General features: G+C 44.8%; 1 protein-coding gene across 1 annotated transcript in view; it reads right to left on the bottom strand.

Moving 5' to 3' along the window:
• Nucleotides 1–22,618, bottom strand: part of LOC138972173 (sodium- and chloride-dependent glycine transporter 2-like) — a 38,951-nt gene extending 16,333 nt beyond the window's left edge. The window contains exons 1-8 of the mRNA XM_070344923.1: nt 20,722–22,618; nt 7,152–7,444; nt 6,274–6,405; nt 5,402–5,662; nt 4,856–4,934; nt 3,276–3,543; nt 2,549–2,652; nt 1,295–1,419 (exon numbers count right to left, since the gene is read on the bottom strand). Coding sequence (XP_070201024.1) covers nt 1,295–1,419; nt 2,549–2,652; nt 3,276–3,543; nt 4,856–4,934; nt 5,402–5,662; nt 6,274–6,405; nt 7,152–7,425 — 1,243 coding nt within the window. The 5' untranslated portion in view covers nt 7,426–7,444; nt 20,722–22,618. The remainder of the gene's footprint in view (nt 1–1,294; nt 1,420–2,548; nt 2,653–3,275; nt 3,544–4,855; nt 4,935–5,401; nt 5,663–6,273; nt 6,406–7,151; nt 7,445–20,721) is intronic.
• Nucleotides 22,619–25,770: the final 3,152 nt, after the last annotated feature.

Here is a 25,770-nt window from a genome sequence, read left to right as displayed (position 1 = left end):
ACCAGGCTCGGCGAGCTGCTCGGTGATTAGCAGTCAGGGTTCTTCCTCGGACTGGACGCCTTGCACGCAAGCCAAAGTTGTGTAAGCGGTTTCGAATCGTCTGACCACCAACAACAGTGTTGGTGGTACCTTATAGGCGTTGCCTAATGTTGTTTGCCGTAGCCATTCTTTGTTGCATGGCCTGCCTCTGAATGAAGCGATCCTCTCTTTGTGTGGTGACTCTGGGCCGACCAGAACGTTGTCGCTCTTGCACTCTTCCAGTTGCTTGGAATCTTTGTTTTAGTCTGATGATGACAGAGGGAGCCACTGCAAGCCTCTGGGCCACTTGCCTGGCAGCAACACCGTCTTGTAACCAGCCATCCAATTGCCCTTCCTCTATCCAAATCGCTCAGTTTTCTTCGTGGGGGCATGTTGCTACTGTGCATAATTGTGTCAGCGTGTCAACCTTTAAACACAAGCTGGTGAGCGATGTTCATAGCCAGGACCCTGTTGTAGCACGTGCATCACAACCTTTTGGCCTGGCATGCGTTCCGCAAATTTCATGGGGCTATAAAAAACACCCTTTTTCTTCCAAAATGCAGAAGCTTCTGAGAAGTCCCACGAAGGGAAATAACTCTGCCTGCCAAACAAAATTCTAGGTCAAGACTCATTGTTCATTTGTTAATTCAAACACATTAATCTTTTAATTATTATGTCGATGTTTAATTTTTTGGCAATTTTTTTAATAATTAGATCCGTTTTTTCAACCGATCCTTAACTTTTTTTGAAGAGTGTATATTTTATCATCACACAAATACGTACCTTGTCTCTCGCCTGTGACAGTACACGGCAACACAACGTACGACTTAAAGTCTTCCCTGAAACCATCCTATGACTTGTGAACTGAATGCATTGACTGTACACACATACGGTCACTTTTATTTCTAATCCGAACACACACACACACACACACACACACACGCACGCATGCACGCACGCACGCCCACGCACGCACGCACGCACGCACGCGCACGCACACTCACACACACACACACACACACACACACACACATACTTTACTGCCCGTTATGCCGGTTAGCATGTAGGGCAGCAACAAATGACTTCCACTCCTGTCTGTTCCGGGCGAGTACACACACACACACACAAACACACACACACAAACAAACAAACAAACAAACAAACAAACACACATACGTACACACACAAACAAACAAACAACAAACAAACACACACACACACACACACACGCACACACACACACACACACACACACACACACACGCGGCTCACACACCTGAAGACACGACCTTGTCTATGGCCAGTCCTGTCTCACGTGCCATGTAGCCCAGCACAGCGAAGATGGCGAAGCCGCCAAAGATGCTGGTCCCCTCGCACACAAAGGTCAGGATGATCGAGTCCCTGCACACGGGAGACAACTCCGTTATTGCAGAGCAACTGCCGCGAAAGGGGAACTACTGTGTCACCCTGTCAAACACACACACACACACACACACACACACACACACACACACACACACAACACTTGAATGAGCACCACTTGAATGAGTCATTCGCTAGTTCAACACTTCGCTGGATTGACCACGGCAGTGGCAACCGCATTGACAACGACCAATCGGAGACCAGAAAATTGACACTTCAGGTCTCTGATTGGTCGGTTTGTCTCTGCCATTGACACTGCTGGCCGTGTCAATTGTGCAGTTTCAACTGCAGTGGCTGGCTTGCTACATTCAGCCCGCACTGGTACGACTGGACAGCAGGGTGAACAGGTTGACTTCAATGCTGTCTGCGTTCTTACAGCAATGTCATCAGGATGAATCAAAACGTATAATTTGTCAGCAAAACAAGCACACAGCCAACACTTTGGCCTCAGAAACAGCGCTGGATATGAAAAGTGACATGTAAACTATAGACATTTGTTTACAAAGACATCAACACTTAGCTTTTCAGCGAGGCTGTATCGCTCAGTTTTGCTGCGTAAGTGTTCCAAGATTCTCCAAAGCTTACAATAATTGACAAAGTTTTAGTTTAAAACTGCTGAGGACAAAATACGTTAAAAAGCCATTCAGCACAGCCAAACAAGCCTGTTCGTGGAGTTGTTTTTTTATCCACTGAAGTTTTCAAAACAACTCATGCCAAACCTGTCAGATCTTTCTGCCAAACATCGTTCGTCCAACCACCGTCGACCCCGGTTGTCAGGACAACAACCCAGCTGTCTCTACGTGGTTAGGAAATAACTCTGTCAGGATTGTATTGGTTGTGAAATATTGAATACTCTTGCTTTTAGTGAGTCAAACTTTGCCATGTTACATCAGTAATAGGCCGGTCACTAGCGATGGGTGTCTCAGTGAAACACGTGGACAAGGACAACGTGTAGAAACCTGACCTCACTGAAAGCAAGAGAAGTCACCCTTTTACAACGTATACCATCCCAACAGAGTTATTTCCAAAATTCGTTAACTCTGTCACAGCGAGTCCATTAGCAGCACTGTTTCATCACCCGTGCCTAGCAGGGGGAAGCAGAACGAACCTAAGGCAGTTGTTGTTGAACTTGTTGTAGGAGGACATAGTGGGGATCCCGCCCCATGCCGGCCCCAAGGAATAAAACACCTGTAGCACCGCCTCCACCCACACCTGCAACAGCCCCACATGTGGGGGACAAAGCAAGAGGGCAGGTTAGACTGGCAGCCACACAACACCGACACCGACACCTGGGCCGAGGTGCACGAGAAAGTTACCAACCGGGTGTGAACCAGCTACGTACGTTGGTTTTCAGAATTGTTGTGGTTTCTACGAATCAGACTCCGCGGTTTGTACTCACCCGGTTAGGTGGCACCCACTTTCGCTTGGTGCAACTCAGCCCAAGCCATAAAGAAGCGGTACCCATAGTGCCAGAATGTAGGTCACTGGGGGATACAGTGGAACCCCCTCAGTTTTAAGACCCCCCATTTGACATCCTCCCTTTTAAGACCTTACTTTTCCAAACATTCTGTTCATTATTTTTCTTCCTCTGCGTTCGATATTCATGTCCGCAGGTCGGTGGCTGCCACATGAAGTCAGCAGTCTTCTGCAGTTCGGCAGCGGTTCCCCAGAGATTCTGTTCTTAGCATCTGTTCATTTATCTCCGTTTTAAGACTCCCTCCCGTTTAAGTAAGACCTGATTTTCTCAGATTTTGTTGGAGGTCTTAAGAAGGGTGTTCCACTGTGCATATCTCAGGGGCGTTGGTGCGCGCAGGTTGGACTGAGGAGACACCCACCTGCGGGTCCAGCAGACGAGAGAAGTCCGGCGTGAGGTAGAAGAGGATGCCGTCTAGCGCCCCGGGCAGCGTGGCGCCCCTGACCAGCAGAATGGTCAGCACCACGTATGGGGCGATGGCCGTCACGTACACAACCTTGCCGCTGCTCTTCACGCCCTTGACCAGCGCCAGGAAGAGGAAGAGGGTGGCCGCGCCCAGCGCCACCACCAGGTACCACACCAGTTCACCGGGCTCGTGCAATCCGCCTGACACCCGCAGCACGTTGTGTCTGTGGGCACAGGTAGCATTATGATGTACAAAAAAAAAATCAAAATCAAAATCACATGACAGGAAATACACGACATGAACAACATGAGAGGAAGCACGCGACAGGAACAACGTGAAAGAAAACACATGACAAGAAAAACATGACAGAATACACATGCCAGGAAAAACATGACCGGAAACACGTGACAGGAACAGCATAATCGGAAGAACATGACATGAACAACATGCAGACCTGTTTACCCCTAAAACATTGCATGTGTATTTTCTGGGAGCAAAATGAGGCAAATGTGTAGTTTTGTAATTGAATGTGTTGAATTTCTCGTCGACCTATCACAACAACAAGAACAATGATTGCTACTTTTTACCACATGTATTGATTGACTGACGGAAAAATGGGAATTGCAGACAGTGCAATGAGCATGATGTTTTCCTTTCCGCAAAGACAAGGCATGGGTAGTCCTGATGATATTTTGGCAGAAAGACTTGGTTCGGCGCATTGCTCGTCTTTTTCTTTTTGGTCGGTGGCCTTTCGGAGTCATTTTCTTCACAGTTCTCATCTTCACTTTCGTGTGCTCTGCGTTCAGCCATTGTGTCGAAACGCCCGCATGGTTTGGCAGTAACGCTTTCAGTTGTGCCCGGTATTTGCTTGGAGAAGCCTATTCGGCATTAACAAGCTACAACGCAACGCCCGTGGGCGCTTTACGCGCTGCACGCAGCAAACGACTGCTGGCCGAAAACATGGATTGGAAAATGGATCGGTCAAGGGAGATGAAGAAAATTACGGATTGTGATATGCGTAGCCGGAACAATACCATTTGCGTGCAGGGACGGGGCGGTGTGAGAGCACAACGGGACAAGGAACAGGTGTAAAGACGAAGAAAAAAAAAAAAAAAAAAAAAAAAATTTTTTTTTTTTTTTTTTTTTAAATATTGTTTGCGTAGAAAACGACAGACTTGCGTAGTTGCGTAGTATATTATTCAAATTCGTAGTTTACTACGCTCAATGTGTAGTGTAAACAGGTCTGAACATGACATGAAACACTTGACAGGATACACATGCCAGGAAACACATGACCGGAAAACATGACAGGAATTACATGACAGGAACAACATAACAGGAAAAACATGGCCGTGCATTGACCACTGACTGCGAGGGACAGAAAAAACATAGCCGTCAATCGATCACTGGCTTCAAGAGCGTGGTTCTCGAGCACATTATCTCGCATGTTCAGTTCTCAACAAGATAATTAATACAATCGTGCACACACACGTTAAAAGCCAAAGAAAAAAAAGTAAAGAAAGAAAAAAACTCACTGCCAGAACTCTTCTGCTGACGACACTTGCTTCACCTCCGTCATGTTGGTCGGCGCTGACGTCATATTCAACATGACCGCTGTACCAGAATGACAAAAGTGACACAGTTAGGCGTCCTTTCTACCCCCGTCACTTCCATTATCACCAGTCCTCAGTTACCATTTCTGTGTAGGAGTGTGTGTGTGTGTGTGTGTGTGTGTGTGTGTGTGTGTGTGTGTATGTGTGTGTGTGTGTATAATTATGTATGTGTTTGTGTGTGTGTGTGTGTAAGTGTGTGTATGTGTGTGTGTGTGTGTGGGGGGGGGGGGTACAAGCGTGCGTGTTTGCGTGAGTGCGCGCGCGCGTGTGTGTGTGTGTGTGTGTGTGTGTGTGTCTGTGTGTCTGTGTGTGTGCGCGCGTGTGCGTGTGTCTATGTCTGTGTCAGTGTGTCAGTGTGTCTGTCTGCCAGAGAGATATGAATTATGCGCACGTAGTATAATGTCAAGGAAGAGAGACGCCTATCATATTTCACTTCAAACAACTACATCGTACTTCCAAACAAGTTACCTCCAGCGATGACGTTGGTGGCATTGTACCAATCAGATGAAGCGTTAGCAGCAAGGACGGAGGTGTTGTCATGGTTACCGTGACCAGATTTGAAGGCGGTGGAGAAGTCTGTACAGCTGGGGGTGTTCCACCACTGACCACACAGTGACCAAGGCAATGTGGTCTGACAGGACATGACCAGGTAGTACAGAGCCCACCCCTGTATCGTGTTGTAGTACCAGAATGCCACCAGGGACAACACGGCCATCGCGTAGCCCACACCTGTCGGGGTGATATACACCAATATATTACACCGCATAGCTCGTCTTGTAGCCCACACCTGTCAGGGTGATATAAACCCTTATTACACCGCATAGATCGTGTTGTAGTACATGTACCAGAATGCAATCAGGGCCATCGCGTAGCCCACACTTGTCGGGGTGACATACCTATATATTACACTGCATAGATGGTTATGTAGTACCAAAATGGGCCATTGAGACAACACGGCCATCGCGTAGCCCACACCTGTCAGGGTGATGTACACCTATATATTACACCGCTTAGATCGTCTTATAGCCCACACCGGCCAGGGTAATATTCACCTATATATTACACCGCATAGATCGTGTTGTAATACCAGAATCCCATTGAGACAACACAGCCATCGCGAAGCCAACACCTGTCAGGATGATATATACATCGTCATATTACACCGCATACATTTTAGGGTGATGTCAATGCGAGTGTGACCGTGCTTAGTTTTTAGGGTGATATCGATGCATGTGTTACAGCGCACAGAAGTTACAATGTTGTTGTTCCCCATCCAAAACTATACCTGTCTGAGAGATATGCCAAAAACCTTTAACGAAGGGTAGACGGGGTGAACTGACCTTTAGCCAGAGGGCAAACTGACAGACTGTGGACAGTGCTCCGTCCAGTAAACTGACCAAGGGACATCTCCAGGAACATGAGCGGCATGCCAATCACGATCAGGCTCAACACGAAGGGGATCAGGAATGCTCCTGAAACAGAACAAATACAATCAGTATGTCCTTCTATGGGGGCCCGGGTAGCTCAAGTGGTAGAGCACTGGACTTGTGGTCGAAAGGTCGCTGGTTCGAATCCGGGTTGGGACGGACACGGGTCAACTTTATGTGCAGACGCAGAGACAGTATCCATCTCCCATCCCCGTGTCACTACAGTGACCTCGGTCATTCTGCCATAATGATACCACCTAAACATGCGAGGGCGTAAGAATTATCATATAACCCATATCATGTCCTTAAGAGGCGAACTATTTAGCCTGCAGGACAGTAAGCATTCTCACTTTCTTTTTCTTCTATGTCCTTCTATTGGCCCCATTGTTGATACACTCCAGTCCAGTGTTACAACAGATACTAGGTAGATGTGGAACAAACATGAGCACACAGAAAGCTTGTAGTCACTATATAACATCTTGGTGCACACAACACATGAAGCTTCTTTACTTCACTTCTTTGTCCTCGTTTGGCATTTTTCATTTAACGTTTATTCTTCTCAAACAAATCGTGCCATGATATAAGCGTTTAAACGCTTATGCTCTATCCTTTTGCCTGTGTGTGTGTGTGTGTGTGTGTGTGTGTGTGTGTCTGTGTGTGTGTGAGAATGTGTGAGAATGTGTGTGTGAGAATGTGTGTGTGTGTGTGTGTGTGTGTGCGTGCGTGCGTGCGTGTGTGTATGTGTGTTTGTATGTCTGTCTGTCTGTCTGTCTCTTCAATGTTCCCCTTACCTCCTCCATTCCGAGTGCACATGTAGGGGAACCTCCAGATGTTGCCGACCCCCACACAGAAGCCAATTGCAGACAGCATGTACTCTCGCTTGCTGCTCCACTGGTGACGCTCAAAGTCCTCTTCCGTGTCCGCTCCCGATCCGCCCTGCACCTGGAACTCGCTAAACGCGGCGCTCTCGTTCTCCTTGCAGTCGTCTTGCACCTTGAACCCCCTAACGCCGGGCTGGGGCAGGAGCCTCACTCCCTGTTCGGGGTCCAGGGTATGGGACGCCATTCGTGACTCTTCAGACTCTCTGAAAGTAAAAACAGTTCTGCGTTGCTTGTGGATTGGGCGAGGAAGCCGTGATCGAGGTGCCTTTTTTCTAATTTTAGAAACCTCGCACACAAAAATAAAATAAAATTGAACAAATAAAATTACTGTATTCACTCTCTTAAGCACCAATTTTGCCTCAAAGTAGGGGATTTAACCTGGTACTACACCGTATGTAGGAGCAATTCCTAGTTAGATTAATTATGATATGCCGCTTATTGCGGCGGACTGCGGAATTCGCCATACTAACGTAACTGAAAAGCTAGCATGGCCGGGAACGCGGAAGAAGGAGAAATGGGAGCGTGACTATGTGGGAAAAGGGAGGCAACCAAGTTGGCCTGCCATGCCCCCAGCACGGACAGCCGCGAACTTTCTAATCACCCCTTCAAGGTGGCTGCCATATCAAAATTTGCAAAATGTTACAATTTACTACGAATTATCAAAAGTAAACGTATTTCAAACATCACCTAAGTCGCTCATCCAATATCTGTCAACACATAACATTGATATAATGCTGCAATAAAAAATAAAAAACCTGCCATATTCTCTTTACAGATTACAGAACACTGACTATTTTGTTACCCAAGGTTGTGAATACTCGTCTTGATATTGCGCTCAAACAAACATCCACTAAGACAAGGCACACTGAGACATACACATGTTTTAAAGAGTCAATAAAATAGACAGAGCGACATACTCAAACACAACCACACGCACGCACGCACGCATACACACACGCATGCACACACACACACACACACACACACACACACACACACACGCACAAACCGATACACACAAACACACACACACACACACACACTCCTACATCCGCCCCAATTCATCCAATGTCTAAAATAATGTCAGTATCTGTGGATGGTAAGAAAGGGGGTGGGTGCAACACTGTCATGTGCAGTGTCCACAGCAATATCAGTGTGCCCAAACTGGCTGGAGGAAAGTCCCCAATGACCAGGGCCGTGGTGCACGAGAAAATGACCAACAGGATTGCAGCCAGCCGCATTATTGGTTTGGTTGAAATTGAGATTTGTTGTGATTTCAACGAATCAGACTTCGCGGTTTGTTCTCTCCCGTTTGGGTGGCATGCACTTTCGGTTCGCGCACTTCACCCCAGAGGTCGGTGGAGAGAGAGAGAGATAGAGAGAGAGAGTGAGCGGGAGGGTGAGGGTTGCAATGCCAATCCTTACCTAGGCTTTGAGTGAATAGTATTCATGTGGAACCAGCGGTGTCTTTGAAGACGTCACGCAGGATTAACCACGCCACTGTACCATGACGTTGATCATTTGGAGCCTAATAGCTTTCTGACTTGCCACCCCCCATCGGATAGTATTGTCCACAGCACTCACTGTACGTCGCTTAAGGGGGAAAGCGATAAGGGGAGGGGGGGGATGGGCGGGGAGGGGGGGGGATGGGCGGGGAGGGGGGGGGATGGGCGGGGAGGGGGGGAGGAGTGTGTCTAGACTTTTGTGTACGACATAAATGTTGTATGTGTTACCTTCTTTTTTTGTACGTGTGACCTTTTTTCTCTCTTGGAAAATAGGCCAAAAGGGTCTAGTTCTGTGTGAGCTTACTGCTTTTTGTGATGGTGCATTTAAGACCTTTTTGTCGCTTTCGCTGAAGGTGCAGTGGGATCTTTTCGAGAGAGGGCAGGATGGGTGGGGGTGGGGGTGGGGTGAAGGGGTTTTGGTAGGGGGAGGACGAGAGGGGGTGTCACTGTGGCTTACGATTTTGCGGCTATTTTGTTTTACTTCTCTCCTAAGAAATCGAACTTAAATACATTAGCTGTTACAAAATTCCTGTTCACTTTTATTTACTTTTTAGACTTTTCTGTCAAAATGGGTGGGGGTAGAGGTAGTAGAAATATCACAGTTTAAACATTTAGTGTGTTAAGGGATATTCATAGTAAGGGAAACCTTGCCTTGGATGGAACAACGTTCTACAATTTGGTGTCATTTTTTCCTTATGTATCATTATTTGTGTTTGTGTTTGTGTTTCATGCTTGGGAGTACATGTCAAAAGTGGGAACAAAGTTGTTGTTGTTGTTGTTGTTGTTGTTGTTGTTGTTGTTGTTGTTGTTGTTGTTTTGTTTTGTAATTTACTAGCAAAGTAACTGTATTTGTGTTCTGTTTTGTTCCTTTATCAGTCTTGTTCAGTCGTGATCATTTGATTGCTGCTTTGTTTACATGTCCATAGTGGACTCTTCAGTAATTTCTTTAGTTACAATTGTAGTAACAAAAAAATCTAATACCCCATATTCAAGTCTCAGTCAATATTTTACAAATTAGCGCGTTAAACCCTATTTTGTTTGTTTGTTATTTCTTGCCATTGCAACAGTCACATTCACTTTTACTACTTTTTTCTCAGAGGCAGACTCCAGCCTTAATATTATTACTTAACCATCACCGGGCTGGTCGCTAATTAAGTAAATACTTACGTCACCCGCACAACAGACAATCTTGAAGCCCGGCTGAAAACGGTTCCTAAAATCCTGATGTAACAAAGTGCTCTACTTTGATTTACGTCTGGAGTACATTTTTTGTCAAAGGCTTGGTAATTTAGCGGAATCTCACTCCTTTACTCCTGTAAATTACAGCCCTATCTGCCCTGTAAACAAATCTGATTTGCTGGACACAAATGTTGACAATACTTTGCTAGGACACAACCGCAGTCAGACCTTATCCGATACATGTAGCTCACTAAAAGTAAAATCAACAGGTATCTGACAGCCATTGAACCTTTGGTCTATAAATAGCTCGATGCGCAAGGCAGGCAACTCTGCAGACCAGCTGTTGTGACAAGGGAGACTACTGCGTCAAACTGTAACACTGATGTCATCGGACTGCGTTTAATCACTCTAAACAGAAGTGTTCCACTTTTGAACACATTTCTGTAACCTGTTTTGAACACATTGCGACAAAGTGCATAGTTCTACTAGGAATAGTAGGACACATAATAAACACTAATGTTTGAATAACTGACAACAGGTACATTCAATCAGTCACAGCGACTTTGTGTAGGTTGCGAAATGTCCCTCCACGAAAAGCAGCAACCTTGTATCGAATAAGACCCCTTCTTTGACTGTAGATTGAAAAACTGAAAGCAAATTCACAATGTTCTCTCTGATAGCACTTTTTCTTCTCAGTTTAACGTGTCGTGCTTTTTTGTTGTTAACAAGAATGCACGGCTTTGTAAAGATTTAAAAAAAAAAATGTGAATAGAAAAAAAAAGAGAAGAAGCTGAAAGCGAGCATTACTTATTCACCCGTCGCTGAATTGCCTGGATTGTGTGTTTGAACGTGTTTGTGTGTAGCTGCGCTCTAGAAACGTTGAAAGCAATAACATGAGTAAATCGTTTACCGCCTTGTGTGTGTGTAGCTGCGCTCTACCTATGTTGAAAGCAATAACATGAGTAAATCGTTTACCGCCTTGTGTGTGTGTGTGTGTGTGTAGCTGCGCTCTACCTATGTTGAAAGCAATAACATGAGTAAATCGTTTACCGCCTTGTGTGTGTGTGTGTAGCTGCGCTCTACCTATGTTGAAAGCAATAACATGAGTAAATCGTTTACCGCCTTGTGTGTGTGTGTGTGTAGCTGCGCTCTACCTATGTTGAAAGCAATAACATGAGTAAATCGTTTACCGCCTTGTGTGTGTGTGTGTGTGTATAGCTGTGCTCTACCTATGTTGAAAGCAATAACATGAGTAAATCGTTTACCGCCTTGTGTGTGTGTAGCTGCGCTCTACCTATGTTGAAAGCAATAACATGAGTAAATCGTTTACCGCCTTGTGTGTGTGTGTGTGTGTGTGTGTGTATAGCTGCGCTCTACCTATGTTGAAAGCAATAACATGAGTAAATCGTTTACCGCCTTGTGTGTGTGTGTGTGTGTGTGTGTAGCTGCGCTCTACCTATGTTGAAAGCAATAACATGAGTAAATCGTTTACCGCCTTGTGTGTGTGTGTGTGTGTGTGTGTATAGCTGCGTTCTACCTATGTTGAAAGCAATAACATGAGTAAATCGTTTACCGCCTTGTGTGTGTGTGTGTGTGTAGCTGCGCTCTACCTATGTTGAAAGCAATAACATGAGTAAATCGTTTACCGCCTTGTGTGTGTGTGTGTGTGTGTGTGTGTGTGTAGCTGCGCTCTACCTATGTTGAAAGCAATAACATGAGTAAATCGTTTACCGCCTTGTGTGTGTGTGTGTGTAGCTGCGCTCTACCTATGTTGAAAGCAATAACATGAGTAAATCGTTTACCGCCTTGTGTGTGTGTGTGTGTAGCTGCGCTCTATCTTTGTTGAAAGCAATAACATGAGTAAATCGTTTACTGCCTTGTGTGTGTGTGTGTGTGTGTGTGTGTGTGTGTGTGTGTGTGTGTGTGTGTGTGTGTGTGTGTGTGTGTGTGTGTGTAGCTGCGCTCTACCTATGTTGAAAGCAATAACATGAGTAAATCGTTTACCGCCTTGTGTGTGTGTGTGTGTGTGTGTAGCTGCGCTCTACCTATGTTGAAAGCAATAACATGAGTAAATCGTTTACCGTCTTGTGTGTGTGTGTGTGTGTGTGTGTGTGTAGCTGCGGTCTACATTTGTTGAAAGCAATAACATGAGTAAATTGTTTACCGCCTTGTGTGTGTGTGTGTGTAGCTGCGCCCTACCTATGTTGAAAGATATAACATGAGTAAATCGTTTACCGCCTTGTGTGTGTGTGTGTGTGTGTAGCTGCGCTCTACCTATGTTGAAAGCAATACCGTGAGTAAATCGTTTACCGCCTTGTGTGTGTGTGTGTGAGTAGCTGCGCTCTACCTATGTTGAAAGCAATAACGTGAGTAAATCGTTTACCGCCTTGTGTGTGCGTGTGTATGTGTGTGTAGCTGCGCTCTACCTATGTTGAAAGCAATAACGTGAGTAAATCGTTTACCGCCTTGTGTGTGTGTGTGTGTAGCTGCGCTCTACCTATGTTGAAAGTAATAACGTGAGTAAATCGTTTACCGCCTTGTGTGTGTGTGTGTGTAGCTGCGCTCTACCTATGTTGAAAGCAATAACATGAGGAAATCGTTTACCGCTTTGTGTGTGTGTGTGTGTGTAGCTGCGCTCTACCTATGTTAAAAGCAATAACATGAGTAAATCGTTTACCGCCTTGTGTGTGTGTGTGTGTATCTGCGCTCTACCTATGTTGAAAGCAATAACATAAGTAAATCGTTTACTGTCTTGTGTGTGTGTGTGTGTAGCTGCGCTCTACCTATGTTGAAAGCAATAACATGAGTAAATCGTTTACCACCTTGTGTGTGTGTGTGTGTGTAGCTGCGCTCTACCTTTGTTGAAAGCAATAACATGAGTAAATCGTTTACCGCCTTCTGTGTGTGTGTCTGTAGCTGCGCTCTACCTATGTTGAAAGCAATAACATGAGTAAATTGTTTACCGCCTTGTGTGTGTGTGTGTGTGTGTAGCTGCACTCTACCTATGTTGAAAGCAATAACATGAGTAAATCGTTTACCGCCTTGTGTGTGTGTTTGTGTGTGTAGCTGCGCTCTACCTATGTTGAAAGCAATAACATGAGTAAATCGTTTACCGTCTTGTGTGTGTGTGTGTGTGTGTAGCTGCGCTCTACCTATGTTGAAAGCAATAACATGAGTAAATCGTTTACTGCCTTGTGTGTGTGTGTGTAGCTGCGCTCTACCTATGTAAAAAGCAATAACATGAGTAAATCGTTTACCGCCTTGTGTGTGTGTGTGTAGCTGCGCTCTACCTATGTTAAAAGCAATAACATGAGTAAATCGTTTACTGTCTTGTGTGTGTGTGTGTGTGTGTGTGTGTAGCTGCGCTCTACCTATGTTGAAAGCAATAACATGAGTAAATCGTTTACCGCCTTGTGTGTGTGTATGTGTGTGTGTGTATCTGCGCTCTACCTATGTTGAAAGCAATAACATGCGTAAATCGTTTACCGCCTTGTGTGTGTGTGTAGCTGCGCTCTACCTATGTTGAAAGCAATAACATGAGTAAATCGTTTACCGCCTTGTGTGTGTGTGTGTGTGTAGCTGCGCTCTACTTATGTTGAAAGCAATAACATGAGTAAATCGTTTACCGCCTTGTGTGTGTGTGTGTGTGTATAGCTGTGCTCTACCTATGTTGAAAGCAATAACATGAGTAAATCGTTTACCGCCTTGTGTGTGTGTAGCTGCGCTCTACCTATGTTGAAAGCAATAACATGAGTAAATCGTTTAAGCCCTGTCCAGACTTGGCCGCCGTTTTACGCTCTATGCGCCGCAGGCCGTTTTGTGCGTCGCGCGGGATTTGCCGAGTGGCCACACATCGACGATTCTTTTCACAACGCGGTATCAGTGCAGCGGGTCACCTGACAAGAAGGTTCAGTTGAATTCGACTGCCGCGCCGCGAGCAGCTGACGTCATCGCTCTGGTTTGCTCTGATTGGTCAAATTTCCGTCGTTCTATGCCTGTGTCATAGAAATTAGAACACGCGCTATTCTTCTGCAAATAACGCTTCGCGATCATTGCACGACGCGGTGCGCCCAACGGGGCCGTTTTGAGCATAAGTCAAATGTGGACAGGGTCGGCCGGGAGTGTCTGGACGGGCATTTACCGCCTTGTGTGTGTGTGTGGTGTCATCCCAACCTGCCGCTTCCCCGCCTGCCGTATCCCACCCTGCCGCACCCAACCTGCCGCATCCCAGCCTGCCGCACCCCAACCTGCCGCATCCCAGCCTGCCGCACCCCACCCTGCCGCACCCCAACCTGCCGCATCCCTCCCTGCCGCACCCCAACCTGCCGTATCCCACCCTGCCGCACCCCAACCTGCCGTATCCCACCCTGCCGCGATGTCGATTTTAGTGCGTGTATGATTGTGTGTGTGTGTGTGTGTATGTGTGTTTGTGTTTGTGTTTGTGTGTGTGTGTGTGTGTGTGTGTGCGTGTGTGTGCATCGGGCTATACGTCAGCACATGCCCCTAATTCCAAAGACGATTGATGCAATAGATTTGACCGGTGACCTTGGAATAACACCCCTGCGATGTGGAACGTCCACGACACGGACATAAGAACAAACTTCTTCTTCTTCTTCTGCGTTCGATGAAATAAGAACAAACAATCGCGTCGAATCTTGGCACAGCAAACTAAACAAGATTGTGGGCCGTCAACATCCTAATGTGCATGTCCTCGTCAACATCTTGAGGGAAGAGCAGGCTCAAATGGAGATATCGTTTAACAGGGCTCGCCTCGGGGCAAGACCACCATCTCGTCGCCGAAAGTATCGTGAGCTAGACGAACGTCTCATGCGACTTCGGGAAATGTTCCGCCAAGGCGACATGACAACGGACGAGTTCCTCACCTCTGTGCGCCACATTGTATACCACTACTAAACAGAGTGGTTGAGACACTAAGAGTCTATCATGTACCTATTGAGTGCAATGTGTATGTGCGTGTGTGTGTGTGTGTGTGTGTGTGTGTGTGTGTGTGTGTGTGTGTGTGTGTGTGTGTGTGTGTGTGTGTGTGTGTGTGTGCGAGCGGAATGGAATGGCGGAGTGCTAACCGTTCATATGCAACATACATTTTATCTCAATCTTTCATAACTTGAATGCCATACGTAAACTTTTAATATAAGAATGTTTTAACGTCAACGACAGTTATTTCCATTGTACTTGAACATATGCTTCTACGTTGGAAGTAAATCTGAATACTATTCTGTTTTCGAGTGTTTGTCAGCGTGGGTGTCTCTGTGTGTGTGTGTGTGTGTGTGTGTGTGTGTGTGTGTGTGTGTGTGTGTGTGTCACGTCTCTCTCTCTCTCTCAGTCTCTCATTTACTCTCTCTCTCTCTCTCTGCCTCACACACACAAACACTCACGCACTGACACACACACACACACACACACACACACACACACACACACACACACACACACTAAAATCGACATCGCGGCAGGGTGGGATACGGCAGGTTGGGGTGCGGCAGGGTGGGATGCGGCAGGTTGGGGTGCAGCAGGTTGGGATGCGGCAGGGTGGGGTGCGGCAGGGTGGGATGCGGCAGGTTGGGGTGCGGCAGGCTGGGATGCGGCTGGTTGGGTGCGGCAGGGTGGGATACGGCAGGCTGGGAAGCGGCAGGTTGGGCTGCCGCCGTGTGTGTGTGTAGCTGCGCTCAACCTATGTTGAAAGCAATAACATGAGTAAATCGTTTACCGCCTTGTGTGTGTGTGTGTGTGTGCTGCTTGTCCCGCTGAGGTCGTAAAACTGTAAAGGTCTCCCCGGATACAAGAAAACGTATCAGTGGAAATTTCCCTCATGAATAATCATGATCGAGAGGGAGAGAAAGAAAATGGAGGGGGGGGGGGAGTGAGTGCGGTGGTGGGAGAAAGGGGTGGGGGAGAGAGAGTGGAGGGATGTGAGGGGTTGGGTACGAGAAATACAAAGACAGTAAGAATTGTTTTTAATATTTTGTAACATTTTACACAGAACGAGACAGTTAATGTTCCTCAGAAACCGCGAAAATGAAAACTACCATGAACGAAGAGAGGTACAGTAAAGCGTGCTATGAAGCACAGCGCAACCGCTACCGCGCCAAACAGGCTCGTCACTTTCACTGCCTTTTGCACTAGCGGCGGACTACGTTCAGTTTCATTCTGTGAGTTCCACAGCTTGACTAAATGTAGTAATTTCGCCTTACGCGACTTGTTTTATATTTACATGGCATTTTTAAAGTACACATCAAAGTAATTCATTTTAAACACGCATTTGACGTCGGAAGAATATGAAGTAAGCAAATTAGTATCCGTTTAACAGCTTGTGAAAACTATATAGTCAGCAAGCATGGGTGTGTGTAAACTTTTGATTGTCCACTCCGCCTCCAGTAAACCATCAGTTTCCGATCACAGACACCGCCAGGATAGTACAAACAGTAAAAACACCCTTTCGTTGGAACGCTTACCGCTAGAGAACACCCTAGGTGCTCTATATCAAGAGCGAGCATTTAATTAAATATAGTTTGCGTGGACATGGATCGGAAGCCTCGTGTTGGCGCTAGACCTAATTTTTTAAATCTAAAGAACACATTGACAGCATGTGAGACAAGCATTGTTAAAACACGAAATAATCCTTTATCATCAAGACAAAATCAGTGCAATTCGAAGTTTTGAAAGTTTGAAAAAAGGGAGCCCGGATGCAGGTCAAACGAGGTGGGTGTGTGCGTTGACTGGTGTGAGTAAGATGCAGCTCTTTTCACTCGATGGCGGGGAAGTAGGCTACCGAAAACAATAACAATAACAATAACAATAACAGCACTTTATTGTCCATTAAAATATTACATAAAAATGGAAATTTTTCTTCGGCACACCCTGCCTGCCTGTAAACGATTATAACAACAATTGTATAGGACGACACACATAAAACATAAAACATAAAAGGGATACAATCAAATATGATATTGCACTATGTGAATTTACCCTCTCATATCACAGGAGTTGGGTTTCACAGCAGAGTAATCACATTACAAATATTTCCCACACACCTTCACATGTACACATTGTTTGTTTTTTCCCAGCCGACCAGCCTCTACGTGATGCGAGAAGAATTTAAAATGGTGACTGCAGAAGGCAGGAATGACTTTTTAAACTGGTTTTTGCGTGCCAAAGGGACCTTATAACGTTTACCTGAAGGGAGAATTTCGAAACAGGGGTTGAGAGGATGGATCGGATCACGGACAATTTTGAGAGCTTTCCGCTTAATGGCAGCTTCGTAGAGACTGGTCAGCTGTCGTTGGGGTTGCCCAACAAGCTTGCTAGCCGTCGCAACAATGCGGTGGAGTTTAGCTTTGTTTTTAACATTTGTGGTACCATACCATGTCACAATGTTAAAAGTCAGTATGCTTTCAATCAAACTGCGATACACAAGTTCCATAACACTTTGATTGACATTAAAATATTTAAGCTTCCTGAGAAGAAAAAGTCGCTGCTGAGCTTTCTTATAAACAGCATGAACATGATCACTAAAAGTCAGCTTATTGTCAATTGAAACCCCAAGATATTTGAAGGTTTCCACAAGTTCAACTTACTTGTCGCTTATTCTCACTTTTTGGGGACCACAATTATCACTCTTTCCTCCAAAAATCATTTCTTTTGTTTTGCCTACATTCAACTGCAAGAAACTGGACTTGAACCATTCATTCAGAAGATCAACTTGGGTAAAATACTTTGACAAAGTTTCGTCGTCCTTCAGACGCCCAACGAGGGCCATGTCGTCTGCATATTTAATGAGGGCTAGAACTGGACCATGCAACTTTCCTCTTCTTCTGAATGATAGTCGACTGAGATTTCCGAACATTTGATACTGTTTGTTGTTCTGCCTGTGTAGAATGACTATATTGCGCTTAAAACACGTACTGGCCGCGACAGGGCTACCATCACATCACATGAGCTGAACTGATCTTACCATTGCCCAAGCAGACAAAGTTTCTTCAAATCGGCTAACCGGCTGGTGTATACAAGTCAAAATTTCTGCTTTCTGTCCATGGTGTTCTAAATGAGTTAGGCTTTAGTGATTTTTGGCATAATCAAACTATCGATAATGTAACGGATGGTGGTTATTTTAATACTTTCAAAGCACTGATGAAAAATAGGCTACAAGACCAATTTGTCCAAACCTGGCATTCAGAAATAAATAACAATGAGTTTTATTATAATTATAGAATGTATAAAGAGAATTTTGAGTTTGAAAAGTACTTGTCTATCCTGCCGGTTAATTTAGCAAACGCTGTTTTAAAATTTAGAACACTGAATCATAAATTGCCTATACAAAAAGGTAGGACTCTTGGTGTTCCCAGACAAGACAGAATCTGTCACAAATGTTCATCAGGTGACCTTGGGGACGAGTTCCATTATATTTTAGTATGTACTTTTTTTTACCAATTATAGAAAACAGTTGTTACGGTGCTATTATTATGCCCGTCCCAATTCAGTTAAATTCAAAGAGCTTTTTTCCACTACAAAAAAGAGTTTATTGCTAAAACTCGCAAAGTTCATGACACTTGTCATGGACTGTTTGAGAAGCGAGTAAAATTTAATTCTCTTTTAGCTTTATACTCCGTTATCTGTTTTGTGTTGTTTGTAATAGTATTTTTGTCCTGATGTTAACTCACCCTCCACCCCCCCCTCCCCCTTCCCCCCATTTCCCATAGTAAAGAAATGTATGTAATCACTTTGCACTTGTAGTGTTTTATTTTTATTATTATTATTATTATTATTATTATTATTATTATTATTTAAGTTATTGAGACATCCCAGTGCACTAAGGGATTTATAGAGCAAATCGAGAAAATTCATTATTGAACGAAGCGCATAGCGCTGAGTTCAATAATTATTTTCGAGATTTGCTCTATAAATCCCTTAGTGCACTGGGATTGTTTCAATAACGATATTGTCGGTACCGCCAGAGAAAAAAGAAGATACAACACGCACATTTTGCTATGCGCATTTGAATAGGCATAACTGTGTGGTCAGGTCGTATAGAAGATCTACTTTTGTGTGGGCTGTCTCGTGTGTCGTGCTTTCATCACACGCAAACTCTTGTTTTAATTTCTGTGGGTAAATTCCAGTGTAGCGTTAAGCTAAACAGTGATGATCTTTCTCTCATTTGAACTCGGAGAAAGGACTGTGCTTTCAGTTATTTGCGGTTCGAAACCTTCATCGAGCTTCGACAGATTGACTGTGCAGAGTTTTGCCCCTTGCCAAGGTCGACGGAAAGCCCATTTTCAAAATAAACGTGGCATGTTTTTCGTGTGGTATCTTCCCTCATCGGGGAGTCTGGTACTAAATATGAACGGTAAGAATGCTCTGAACCCTACACGTATTATATCCCCATCGTTTTATTGTTCACATTTGCCTAACATGTTAATTTGCTGAGCGGGATTTATGTCGTCTGCTAGGCTATTGCACTGAGTCTCATCATGTTTCAAAAACAAAAATTGCTCGTCCCGTTGCACTGAGTCTGCACACATAAAGCAGGCTGGTAATAAGTCTTATATGTGGTAAGAACGTTCTAAACCCTACACGTTTTCGATTCCGATTGTTCTTGCCTTAAAATAAACGGAAAACATTCATTTACTGAACAGATGCAGTCGTATTTCAGTGTAGTCTGCTACGTGCTGATCTAGCTGCTACGTTATCGGAATAACACTTGTGTTTTCTGTTAGCTGCTGGGAATTGTATACTAACTCATTATTTGGTAATGTGGATAATAAGGTACATGCCACCAACATGGCATAATTATGAGAGGAATCTTCGCAAGTCGAAACTGAAAAATTAGACACAGCGGGTTCTATTTTTAGATCAGTGCAACTGTGGGCGGCACAGGCGCATGCAATCTGTCAGAAAAAAAACCACTTCTGCTTTAATTGAAAAGCAGGACATTTATGGTCATAATCATTGGTATTGTGGAGAATATAAGCTACATGTCATTAATTAATTCTGAGGATGAGAGTACAGTCTCGCTTTGGCAAAGGGTGTAAGAATACGCTCTGTGGAAAAGTTAGCGCACTCCAGGAGTGCGCTAACAGATTTAAGCGCATCGCCATTAGCCAATCAACTGGTTCACATCAGTCATGTGACACCAGTACTTACTGACAATTATTATTATTATTATTATTATTATTATTATTATTATTTATTATTATTATTGTTGAATTGTTTCTTGTATTGTTTTTGCTCTCCCTCACCCCTCAACTCCCTTTTCTGTACATAGTCTGATTTCTTTTTGTTTTAGTTCCTTTTATTTGGTGTTGAATGAAATGTGTTTTTACTGTGTTTTTTAATTTTCCATGTACCCTCACGGGGTTTTATTGGAATAATAAAACTTGACTTGACTTGTTAGTTTCTTTGAAGTCAACCGCCGCAATTTGCTTTGTGTCACTCGCAGTCGTTAATTGTATTTTAAATTCAGAGGTACACAATAACGTGCTATAACAGATCTAGAGTCGCTTTGAAACCGCAAACGACTCAATGCCAAGTGTGAATAAAGTGGGTCATAGAGGGCCCCAATGGCTCAGGAGTTGAATAAAGCACGAGAACTGGTGTGGGGTTTACGTATGCTTAGTAGCCACTCAAGTGACCTTTATATAATTCCATTAAATGTGTTGAATGCATTGCGAATGTGTTTCATCAGGTGAGTAGTGGTGTTTTCATTAACAGATTCCATCGTTTTGTAAACATCCCGTGAGGCGGAATGGGGCTTTAAAACACAAAGACTAACACTCACGTACCTGCACAGTGTTGTAAATGACAAGGACGTATTGTTGTCCTGGCTGGCTAACCGGCTGGCTGCTGATGACAAAGAAGTGTTGTCTGGCTAACTGACTGGCTGCTGATGACAAGGAAGTGTTGTCTGGCTAACTGGCTGGCTGATGATGACAAAGAAGTCGTTGTCTGGCTGGCTGGCTGCTGATGACAAAGAAGTGTTGTCTGGCTAACTGGCTGGCTGCTGATGACAAGGAAGTGTTGTCTGGCTAACCGGCTGGCTGCTGATGACAAAGAAGTGTTGTCTGGCTAACTGGCTGGCTGCTGATGACAAGGAAGTGTTGTCTGGCTAACTGGCTGGCTGCTGATGACAAGGAAGTGTTGTCTGGCTAACTGGCTGGCTGATGATGACAAAGAAGTCGTTGTCTGGCTAACCGGCTGGCTGCTGATGACAAGGAAGTGTTGTCTGGCTAACTGGCTGGCTGCTGATGACAAGGAAGTGTTGTCTGGCTAACTGGCTGGCTGATGATGACAAAGAAGTCGTTGTCTGGCTAACCGGCTGGCTGATGATGACAAGAAAATGTTGTCTGGCTAACTGGCTGGCTGCTGATGACAAGGAAGTGTTGTCTGGCTAACTGGCTGGCTGCTGATGACAAGGAAGTGTTGTCTGGCTAACTGACTGGCTGCTGATGACAAGGAAGTGTTCTCTGGCTAACCGGCTGGCTGCTGATGACAAGGAAGTGTTGTCTGGCTAACTGGCTGGCTGCTGATGACAAGGAAGTGTTGTCTGGCTAACTGGCTGGCTGCTGATGACAAAGAAGACGTTGTCTGGCTAACCGGCTGGCTGCTGATGACAAAGAAGTGTTGTCTGGCTAACTGGCTGGCTGCTGATGACAAAGAAGACGTTGTCTGGCTAAACGGCTGGCTGCTGATGAAAAGGAAGTGTTGTCTGGTTAACCGGCTGGCTGCTGATGACAAAGAAGTGTTGTCTGGCTAACCGGCAGGCTGCTGACGACAAAGAAGTGTTGTCTGGCTAACTGGCTGGCTGCTGATGACAAAGAAGTCGTTGTCTGGCTAACTGGCTGGCTGCTGATGACAAGGAAGTGTTGTCTGGCTAACTGACTGGCTGATGATGTCACAGAAGTGATGTCTGGCTAACTAGTTGGCTGATGATGTCACAGAAGTGTTGTCTGCCTAACTGGCTGGCTGATGATGTCACAGAAGTGATGTCTGGCTAACTAGCTGGCTGATGATGTCACAGAAGTGTTGTCTTGCTAACTGGCTGGCTGATGATGACACAGAAGTGATGTCTGGCTAACTAGCTCGCTGATGATGTCACAGAAGAGTTGTCTGCCTAACTGGCTGGCTGATGATGTCACAGAAGTGATGTCTGGCTAACTAGCAGGCAGATGATGTCACAGAAGTGTTGTCTGGCTAACTAGCTGGCTGATGATGTCACAGAAGTGATGTCTGCCTAACTGGCTGGCTGACGATGTCACAGAAGTGATGTCTGGCTAACTAGCTGGCTGATGATGTCACAGAAGTGTTGTCTGCCTAACTGGCTGGCTGATGATGTCACAGAAGTCATGTCTGGCTAACTAGCTGGCTGATGATGTCACAGAAGTGTTGTCTGGCTAACTGGCTAACTGGCTGGCTGATGATGTCATAGAAGTGATGTCTGGCTAAATGGCTGGCTGATGATGTCACAGAGGTGATGTCTGGCTAACTGGCTGGCTGATGATGACACAGAAGTGTTGTCTTGCTAAATGGCTGGCTGGTGGTGCCAAAGAAGTAATGTCTGGCCAACTGACTTGCTCATGATGTAGCGACGTGACAGTCCTACAGCAGTAGACACCGTCTGTGACCCAGTGCTGGCTGACACAGAGGGCAAAAGCAGGTAAAAAAAAAGTGTGGCGGAGGGGTGAGGTGGCGGGGGTTTGGGGGTTGGGGGAGCAAAGCGCCTTTTGTGCTGCCTCAGTGAAGCGCAACTGAAGCGGCAAGGACACATTTTTACCATCGCGTGTCAGAAAGTTTTCCACTGTCTATGTCACCACTGGTCACGCTTTGTTTGTTATTTATGCGTAAAGAACTAGCTGCACCCTATCGAGCTACCTTTATGACGAGAAGCCAATGTGAGAAAAGACGCTTAGAAAAAGGTACTTAACAGCGCGCACCGCTGTTGTACACGCGACTGAAACCTATATTTTATGAAAGCCAGAGTTACCTCCTTTGTTTGAATAACAAAGTAAGAGTTACCACCTTTTGTTTCTAGACGTTTCCTGAACTGTCCGGTTAATGTTTTCTTGTTTCATTTCTTCTTCTCATAGGAGCAATAGAGATCGAGTCTCTAATATCACTGGCATTATGTGCTTGCGACAGGTGAACTGTAGACGCTGCACTGGTCTTGAATAATGTAGGTTGTATTCAATAATGGGGAGGTTCATAGTCTGAGAAAGGAAACAGTGAATCAAGAAACTGAAACCCAGGTGTACATCTGCGGCTCCTAGGCTGTGTGCATGCACACTATCTTGTTCCTGCCTCTTACCATCTATGAGGTTTGGCGACTACAGACAAACAGACACACACACAGACACACACAGACACACACAGACACACACACACACACACACACACACACACACTCACACACACCGCACACACACACACACACACACACACACACACACACACACACACACACACACACACACACACACACACACACACACACACTTACATCCATTTTTATATAGCGGGGTTACTAGCTGTGTCTAAATGACTGACCATTAGGTCAATCTGCGTTAGCATCTTCAACCCCTCTCTTTGCATTCCAACAGGTCCCTATGTTCTCCTGTATATCTTTTAAAAATTAAGTGTTATACCTATACTTCAGAACTGCGAAAAGCAAACTAATGAAATATAAAGGACACAAAACGAAGGAAGATGTTTTCAGTGAGAAAGGGGGATCATGTTAAGTCACGGTAAGATGCCTGCACCATTCATGTTGGACTGAATCACCAAAGCCTCCCAACTGGTCCCTGTGTTATTTTGTATGTCTTTTATACATGCAATGCTTTCCCCACGTTCAGAACTGTGAAAAGCAAAATAATGAATATAAAGGACGCACAAATCAAAAAGAATTTTTTTCAGTGTGACACTTTGACAATATGCGACACAGACACCCTTCTCCTGGTCCCTTACGCATATGTAGAGTACATGTATCCCCTTGTGGGATCAGCTCGTTACTCCCCCGTATCGCTACTCTCCCGGCTCGCTACTCCCCCGGCTCGTTACTCCCCCGTATCGCTACTCCCCCGGCTCGTTACTCCCCCGTACACAGAAAATGACTGGAAAACCCTGTGATAGTAAGTTGGCATGAAATATCAACACTTTAATTTATTTTGCAGTCTTTATTAACAAAATCATGAAAACGATCACAACCCGCAGCTCGCAGCTCAGACTTACTGTTAGAAAATCTGTAAGATATTCATGAAACCTTAACCTACAAGTTTGTAAAACAACCTCGTGCAAACAAGTAATCATGACTGAATATATACATTGTACTTTTGTATACATGTACAAGTGAAATATGTACTAACCATGGCGGTAATGGACTGATGATGTCATTTGTATGGAGTCGACGCACGTGCGAGGATATGTATGTGTGGGAGGGGGGGGGGGCGCGGGAGATGGAAACTTGCTGTATGTTATGTAATGTATATATTGTGTGTGATACGTGGAAAATGTGATACTATTTATTTGCATGTATGATACAGGGACAAATGTGATATTTGTAGGCCTAGGCCTATACTAGTGATTACTGTGTGTGATACATGAAATGTGATATGAATGCTGTTTTTATATGTTATACTCTTACTTTCTGCCAATGTCTTAATCCCAAGCGCAAGACAAATTCTTCTATGTGGAAATTGAAGCCAATAAAATTTGAGTTGAGTTGAGTTGAGTTGACATCAGGGGGACTCTTCGTAAATAAAATAAAACAATTCACGAAGAACTGTGTTCTTTCGCCATTTGAGTGCACATATATCACACAATTATGAACGTTACTGTGAGAAATAAATAAACACGCAAATAAACATGCATATGAATAAGGGTCGACGCTGATAGACAGACAAAACGGTAAATGGCACTATTTAAATGTACATGTGTAGTTAGGTGATGCCTGACGAAACAAGCTGACAGCGTTGCTACAGACTGCGGTGAACGTAGCGAAGTGTACATGTGTAGTTAAGTGATGCCTGAAGAAACAAGCTGACAACTTTGCTACAGACTACGATGAACGTCGCGAGGTGTACTTGTGTAGTTTAGCTATCCCTGATGAAACAACTTGACAGCTTTGCTACTGACTGTGATGAACGTAGCGAAGTGCATGTGTAGTTTAGCTATCCATGATGAAACAACTTGACAGCTTTGCTTCTGACTGTGATGAACGTAGCGAAGTGCATGTGTAGTTAAGTTATCCCTAATAACAACGATACCCTTCATCATTCCTCGCTTAATTGGTATGGCGTTCTACATTGAGGCTGATCGATCTACTCTGTCATGACTGATGAGATCCCCAATGAACACACGGCCAGTACCGTGTAACTGGCCTTGATACGGAACGATCCAAGGGGGGCAATCTCAGTCATCTGAAAGAGGGAAATCCAAACGCAATCCGCTTTGTTCGATTTTATGGGCTTGGACGATAGAGAAAAATAAGAAAAGCAAAAGCTGGAGTCCAGTCTGGACGAAACTGCTATCAAGAACGCAGAATTGATTTTTTTCTGAGTTTTTTGTTTGCCGTAAGCGCCATGTTTATCGGAGCAGGAAACTCTTCCAGAGTGAGGCCCCTTCGTTGATGCATGTCAACAAGCATCAGATGTGCGAGAAGCGAAATTGTGCCGCAACTTCAGTTTTAGCTCGACACGGCGCTTACGGCAAAAAAAAACTCACAAAAAAATCAATTCTGCGTTCTTGATAGCAGTTTTGTCCAGACTGGACTCCAGCTTTTGCTTTTCTTATTTTTCTCTATCGTCCAAGCCCATAAAATCGAACAAAGCGGATTGCGTTTG

This window comes from Littorina saxatilis, linkage group LG1 (assembly GCF_037325665.1).
Source record: "Littorina saxatilis isolate snail1 linkage group LG1, US_GU_Lsax_2.0, whole genome shotgun sequence".
NCBI lineage: Eukaryota > Metazoa > Mollusca > Gastropoda > Littorinimorpha > Littorinidae > Littorina > Littorina saxatilis.
The sequence above is the reverse complement of the archived record's forward strand: the minus strand, read 5'-3'. Positions and strand labels throughout refer to the sequence as shown.